This window comes from Mus caroli, chromosome 6 (assembly GCF_900094665.2).
Source record: "Mus caroli chromosome 6, CAROLI_EIJ_v1.1, whole genome shotgun sequence".
In the NCBI taxonomy this organism is placed as follows: Eukaryota; Metazoa; Chordata; class Mammalia; order Rodentia; family Muridae; genus Mus; species Mus caroli.
This window is the reverse complement of record NC_034575.1, coordinates 29,175,840-29,182,889: the sequence shown is the minus strand read 5'-3', so window position 1 is coordinate 29,182,889 and position 7,050 is coordinate 29,175,840. Positions and strand designations below refer to the sequence as shown.

Here is a 7,050-nt window from a genome sequence, read left to right as displayed (position 1 = left end):
CCAGGCTGGCCTCGAACTCAGAAATCCGCCTGCCTCTGCCTCCCGAGTGCTGGGATTAAAGGCGTGCGCCACCACACCCGGCTCTAAAACATTTTTTTTTTTTCCCCGCTGTCAAGTTCTTATAGGCTCCGTGAGATCACCCCACACCACCTCATTCCTCTACTCGTACCACCTCCTTGCCTTCTCTATATAAGCAAGTGCCTAATTTAATAAAGTGATTTCCTGCTTTGACAAGACTCCGGGCGCGGGTGTGTTCGTTTTGGGCTGTCGACACTCACCATCCCATTCAGTCCCAGAGAGACTCGGCTGGCCGGGTTCTCTCCTCTTGCCTGGACCTGCCAGCAGAGAGCCAACAGGAGGAGAGACCAGGACCAGAATATATTGAATGAATTTTTTTTAAAAAGGAAGGAAGGAAGGAAGGAAGGAAGGAAGGAAGGAAGGAAGGAAGGAAGGAGAAAGGAAAGGAAAAAGGAAAGGAAGAAAGAGAGAAAGAAAGGTGAAATGGTCACTGAAGGGACCTGAGGCCTTTAGGAACTGCTGCAATTGGTCAAAGAGTAGTGGGTGCAGGGTCAGCAAGAGCCTAGCTCTGGGTCACAGCAAGTCCACAGAGGGGAACTTACTCTGGAAGATGCAGAAGCATTAAGCCTTTAGTGGGGTCGTGACTTCCAACTTACAGGTCTCTCCTTCTGCCTCTGAACCTATGAGAGGACACTTGATTGGTAATGCGTTCTGAAAACCATGTGAGTGATGTGTGTGTGTGCGCGCACGCGTTTGTGTTAGCAAGAGTGGAGAGAGAGAAACAGAGAGAGACAGAAAGGAAGAAAGAAGAGGAGGAAGCAGCAGAAGGAGGAAGGGAGAAAGTGTGTGCGTATGTGTGAGAGAGGAGGGGGAGGGGGAGGGGGAGAGGGAGATCAGTCTGGATCTTGCTGCTCTGACTGCCAAGTGCTGGGATTAAAGGTGTGTGCCACCACCGCCCAGTGGAAAAGAGGCTCTTAGAGAAGGGGCTAGTCTTGAGGTTAGTTTTATTCTCACAAACCCACTTCCCTCTAAGACATTGCAGCTCTTGTCTTGGTGGGAGAGAAGAATAGTAAGGCTGGCTCATAAATCCAATGACTGGCATCAGAATGTCATGGGAAGGCAGATGAAGACACAAAGAAGAGCAGCTACAAAGCAAAGAGCCTTGGGGGTACTGGTGACTACCACAAGTCAGAAAAGATCAAGGAATGAACCCTCAGAGCTTCCCTAGGGTGCACCGCCCGTCCGAAACCTTGATGGAAGCGCTGGGATATCAATCAGGAGGGTATGAGGTCATTTCCAAGGTTGGCAGTGGCAGGAAGAGATGGCCAGTCCTAGGTATGAGAGGATACAGGAGGAAGACGGATGTCTTACCCCAGAAGTGGTGTCAACCGGAAGGATCGGAATCTATGTGCAGGCACGAAGGAAGAGCTGGAGTTACTCAGAAAATGTCACTGCTGCTGAAACACCACTAGAGAAGATAGATGCACCACCTGCCTTTCTCTTTCTGTAGAACTTCGACCTCCTATCAGAAGCCCCCACTGAGCAAGTGCAGGGGGAGCCATCTGACTAGGAAGCCTGAACTGCAAGTGTGCACACATGCCCCACCCAGCACCATGGGCCCGGAGAAGAGAGAAGCAGGATATTTATATGAACATAACTAGGCCTGCGGGCAGCAGAGAATGGGGTGACATAGTGATCGTCAGTGAACATTGATTACGGAAATCAGGCATGGAGTTCTATAGAGCAGTCGTCCACGTAGTTCCTGAATAAATTTCTTTAAAAAAAAATATTTGAGAGCCGGATGGTGGTGGCGCACGCCTTTAATCCCAGCACTTGGGAGGCAGAGGCAGGCGGATTTCTGAGTTCGAGGCCAGCCTGGTCTACAGAGTGAGTTCCAGGACAGCCAGGACTACACAGAGAAACCCTGTTTTGAAATGTGAAACAATAAAATTTAATTTTTTTTTTAATGTTAGCATAGTTTAGTTTGTAAACTGGGTGGCCAGTCGCTCATTATGCTCTCGTTTGGGCATCTGTAGAGGGCTGGAATAGTTTTTAATTGTTTTTTCTAAAATACCTTCTAAAAGTAGTTTTGGTTTTGTTTTGTTTTAAGATTTATTTATTTATTTATTTATTTAATATGAGTACACTGTAGCTGTCTTCAGACACACCAGAAGAGGGCATCAGATCTCATTATGGGTGGTTGTGAGCCACCATGGGGTTGCTGGGAATTGAACTCAGGACTTCTGGAAGAGCAGTCAGTGCTCTTAACCACTGAACCATCTCTCCAACCCTAAAAGTAGTTTTCTATAGAAAAAATAAGGCATGCCCCAGATTTATGGCGATAGTAAATGTTTTCATGTCCAGAAAATGTGGAAACATTTTCTGCCCCACTTCTCTCAAGGAATAGGCATTTTGTGAATTTTAAGGGCTATTAAACCAACAGCTTTGACGCTTTGGCATATTAAAGGCAAGATTGCAGAGTCAGGAGAAAGAGGAGGGCCTGGCAAAGAGGAGGCTCGGGGGGGAGGAAAGGAAGGGGGAAGAGGAGATAGAGGAGGAGGAGGAAGGAGAGAAGGAAGAGGAAGAGGAGGGGCGGAGGAGAAGGACCAGGAGGAGGAGGTGGTTCAGAGGGAGGAAGAAGCTCCGGGGAGGAGGAGGAGGAGGAGGGGGAGGATCAAACTGCCCTGAAATCTCTTGAGAGCACCTTCCTTTGAAACTTGCTTTAGCCACTGACTACCGGGGAGCTTCAGCAAGTTCTTGGCTTCCTCGTGCCTCCATTTTCTCATGGTAAAATATGAATAATAAGAGTTGAACCCAATAAGTTCATCATTCGAAAAGTATTCTGACTGTTGAAAATGTCTATTGCTACTTTTATTATTTTATCTTTTTAATCTTCAGTGTTATTAGTGTTCCTGGTTTCTGACAAACATCCGGCCAGGTTAAATTGGCGACAAACATTGTCCTTTGCTGAGATGCATCTTCCTGTGACAGTCTGCTTCTAGTTGAACATGAGAATTTAAATGCAGAATTGCACTGTCGAGGTTGGTTTGGTATGATATCCAATAGGCTTGGCAAAAATAGGAGTCAGGAGGAGAGGGTTGCATATCAGTGAAGAGAGTCCTCCAGGCAAGCGCATCTGGTACTCGGCTTCAGTATTCCGCATGGAAAGGGAAGTCCTCGTTATGACTTGCTCTGCAGCAACAAGCATGGAGAAGAAATTGTTCCACCGAAGCAATGCGTATGATCTAAGATGCACTCTTAGGTGGTCTATTCAGCATGTTTGTGCTTTCTCAGCCTCTTCTCCCATAAAACCTCGAGAAAATTAGATGGTGGTGCATAGACCATGACCCTCCCCCTAAAGTATGAGTCAAGTATTTGAAGGAGGGCCCCGCAAGCCATCAGTGGCACGGTCACTAGTAAATTGTCATCATGAGGGATTGGAAGCAAGCCGACCCACAGCTGAGGGTCTCAGAACCATTCTCTCAGTTTATTCTCACATTTCTGTGAAGTGGGAAATACTACTGAGATTGACAGACTGGCTATGGGTAGTGAATACAATCCTAATGTAAGCAAAGCACTTAAAGTGTCTGCTGCATGCTAAATGAGCAGTCACTGAAGGTTAGCTGTGATTCATACTGTCATCTCTTTGTAGATAAAGCAGCTTGGTGACATTATCCAAACTACCCAATAGGCCATCACTAATGAGTAAGTGGTAGAGTTTCAGGTACAAGCCAGCTAGGTTTACGTTTGAGTCCTTCAGTCTATAACCTCACTCACGTATTGCACTCCATGTGGCAATCCTACTTCATGCCAAATAAACATCATAAACACATCCCAAGCAGGTTCCTGACTTCTCCTATGGGAAGAAGTTTCTCTAACGATAACCAAAAAGAAAAAAGGCAAGCAAAACCATATTTAAACAAAGACAGGAAGAAGAGAAGAGAAGAGAAGAGAAGAGAAGAGAAGAGAAGAGAAGAGAAGAGAAGAGAAAAGAAAAAATTTGACAAACTCAAATAGCTGATCTTCCTCATCTCTGCCACTGTGACCCAGGTCCACTGACTGCAATCCTCCTTGGATTATTATACTACTTCCCTGTTGCTCTGCTCAAAACCCTCTCCTGGCTTCTCCGTTTCTATAAAGTCAGTGTTGTTCTCTTGGTACATGCCACTCGCTGTGCGTCCTTGGCCTAGCATGGTCCCTGGCTTGCCTTCCGCCTACAGTACCCTCACTCACTCTGCCCCACCACTGTTGGCTTCCTTGCTCAAGTGCTCTAAACCTCTCACAGCGGGCCATTCACACTTGCTCTCATTGCCACAGATGCCGTTCCCCTAAACATGCACTTGATCCATCCTTCACTTCCTTCATCTGCGACTTTATCAGCACAGCTTCCCCTGGACAGTCTTGTATTATAGTATCTATTATACAGGGCTCAATACTCCCTATACCTTTTGCCCTATTTATTTTACTCTATAGTATCTGTCACTCTCCAACATGTACGTCAGGGTTACTTCAGCTTCCCTCTGTAAAATATGAGCTTGGGAACAGGAAGCTAGTAGTGTGATGTCCCAAACATGTCGACTCTTCCTGGCCATAGCACATTGCAGGAAGTCACTGGGTGAATGAGTGAGGGAAGGAGAACTTGACTCCCACACAGCGGTGACAGCTCCTTTCTTTAAAATCCTCACTCCGTGTGTAAGATTCAGAAACTGAGCATCAAATGACAATGTCTCTGCTCTTAGTGATTCCCCAGGACTCAGACTATTTTTAACTTTTCACAGCTGCCAGAAAATATTATTTGAAGACAAAAATCCATCCCTTAGGGAAAGGCTTAACCAACCTCCCACTTAACCTGGTACCACTTACGCAAACAGGCCACAGGCCCTCCAGTTCCTGTTGAAGCTGAGAATGGCAGCCATGTCCTCCTCACTTAACTGGAAGTCAAAGACCTAGAAAGACAAGAGTTCCAAAACCATCCTTAGCAAGGAAAGTGCTGGTGGGATCTGAGGTTCTAGGTGTTTCTCCCAGTAGGTATACATTGCATCCAAATTATTCTGTAAATTATGAGTGGGTTATTTAAGAAGGATTGATGTTACACAAGCAGGGTTTGTAGGTATGCAAGTGTGTGCAATGACTGAAATCCCTGAGGGGCCTGTCAGAGACAAGTTCTTTCAATCCATTCTATTCCCTTCTGCATAAAGGTGGGTGAGTAGACCAAGATAGCCCACAGTTGACCAGGACAGTGTGTGGCCTGTGGTCTAAGTGCTGGAGAGTAGGCAGAAATCTTTCCACTTAGATAAAGCACACGTGTGCTCTACCTGACAGGCTGTTGCTAGCACCTGCCTCCAACTCATCCTTGACCCACAAGTGACCACTGTATCTCTATTGAGGCCAGCTGAAGAGCCTAAGAGTTTGTAAGGTAGTTGGAAGAAAGGAAAACACACTGGCAATGATAAGACTGGATTAAGGCATAAGGACAGAATCTTCTCTATCCCACTTAGCTGAGGAATAGCAGATGAACAGCCCAGGGCTTACCTGAATGTTCTCCTGTATTCGAGAAGGCGTCACAGACTTGGGGATCACCACCACGTTCCTCTCTATATGGAACCGAATCAGAACCTGTGCACAAAGAGGGGAGAGCAGGCATTCACTTACCTACATAGAACTCTTCCTAGTGAAATGAATAATGAAATATATCTATATTTCTCTGTGCCTTATTATTAGAGACACTTGCGAGTCTTCAACTTATCTCCCCGGATCCTGGGAGCAACAGTGCTTCCTTAGATAGGAAGGAGGAGGGTAGCCTGTGGTCATTGACAGGCAACTGATGGACAGAGAATATTTCTCTGATGCCAGCTGTATTTGCTTGAGAGTCCAACAGACTTACATTTCTTAATTCTTTCCCTCCATCAGATTAAAAGAAGGCAATACAAATAAAACACAAGACTGTTGCAGAGTATTTGGTCACACTGTAAACCCTGAGATTGTGTTATTTACTAAGGCAAAAAAAGTATTTCTACTTGTGGTATGGCTCAATCCTAACATACACCTTTAATCCAAGAACTTTCTGTTTATTGTAAACAGGATTAAATGAGGTCAACCATAGGTCAAGAGGTGAAGCAAAGAAGCAGTTGACAGAGTGAACATAGGGGGGAAAAATACCATAGAGAGTAAGAGGAAGTCAGAAGGATGGATAGACAGACATATGGGAAGTAGAAAGGAGGGACATTCAATTTGAGGGGTTTTTAAGATGTGCAGAGAAGGAGAACTGACTTTTGGTACATCAGCTGAGAAGAAAGATCAACTGGATGCTTCCTCTGGCTCTCTCAGCTAGCAGGCTCTTATTTTACCCCAGCACCTGGCTCCTGAGTCTTCATTGGGAAATCAAATGATTGAGATTTTGTTTAAAAACAACACATGATTACAAGAATACATTGCTAGATAAAAAGAGAAAAGGGAGAAATACTCAACTTTACCTGTGCTGCTGTCTTCTTGTGCTTTGCAGCAATCTCTTTGATCTTGGGAATCTCCAGTAATAGGGGGTCCTCTGGTTTGGCACTAGGGTCAGAATGAAGGCTGGAGTGAAAAATCACCATGGCTACTACGTGCTTGTGAGCATCCCTGCCAGGACATCATCAAGGCTAAGCACCACAGCCTCCTCCATCCCTGAGGCAAGCAGAAAAATGGAAAGCTTTGTGTCTATCCCAAGTCCATCTATGGGACCAGGGGCTTTAGAGGCTGGAGAGTGTGGCCCAGCACTGCAGGATGGAAATGTCATGTTCTCTGAGTATTATCCATGACCACTGTTTGGTTTTTACAAACATTATTACAGCTGCATTCCCTTTTGGGTGACCCAACACATTGCCAGAGATAGACACATTCTTTCTTGTGCCTTGGAAAGTACATACAAATATTAACAAATTATGAAATGCCAGTTTTAAGAGTGATAAAAGAGGGCTGGAGAGATGGCTCAGTGGTTAAGAGCACTGACTGCTCTTCCAGAGGTCCTGAGTTCAAATCCCAGCAACCACATGG

At 45.5% G+C, this 7,050-nt stretch overlaps 1 protein-coding gene across 1 annotated transcript in view; it reads right to left on the bottom strand.

The window, feature by feature from the left end:
• Positions 1 to 2,858: 2,858 nt before the first annotated feature.
• Akr1b10 (aldo-keto reductase family 1 member B10) overlaps positions 2,859 to 7,050 on the bottom strand; it is a 42,649-nt gene continuing 38,457 nt past the window's right edge. The window contains exons 7-10 of the mRNA XM_029478717.1: positions 6,492 to 6,573; positions 5,551 to 5,634; positions 4,882 to 4,964; positions 2,859 to 3,210 (exon numbers count right to left, since the gene is read on the bottom strand). Of these exons, the coding sequence (XP_029334577.1) occupies positions 3,168 to 3,210; positions 4,882 to 4,964; positions 5,551 to 5,634; positions 6,492 to 6,573 (292 nt within the window). The 3' untranslated portion in view covers positions 2,859 to 3,167. The remainder of the gene's footprint in view (positions 3,211 to 4,881; positions 4,965 to 5,550; positions 5,635 to 6,491; positions 6,574 to 7,050) is intronic.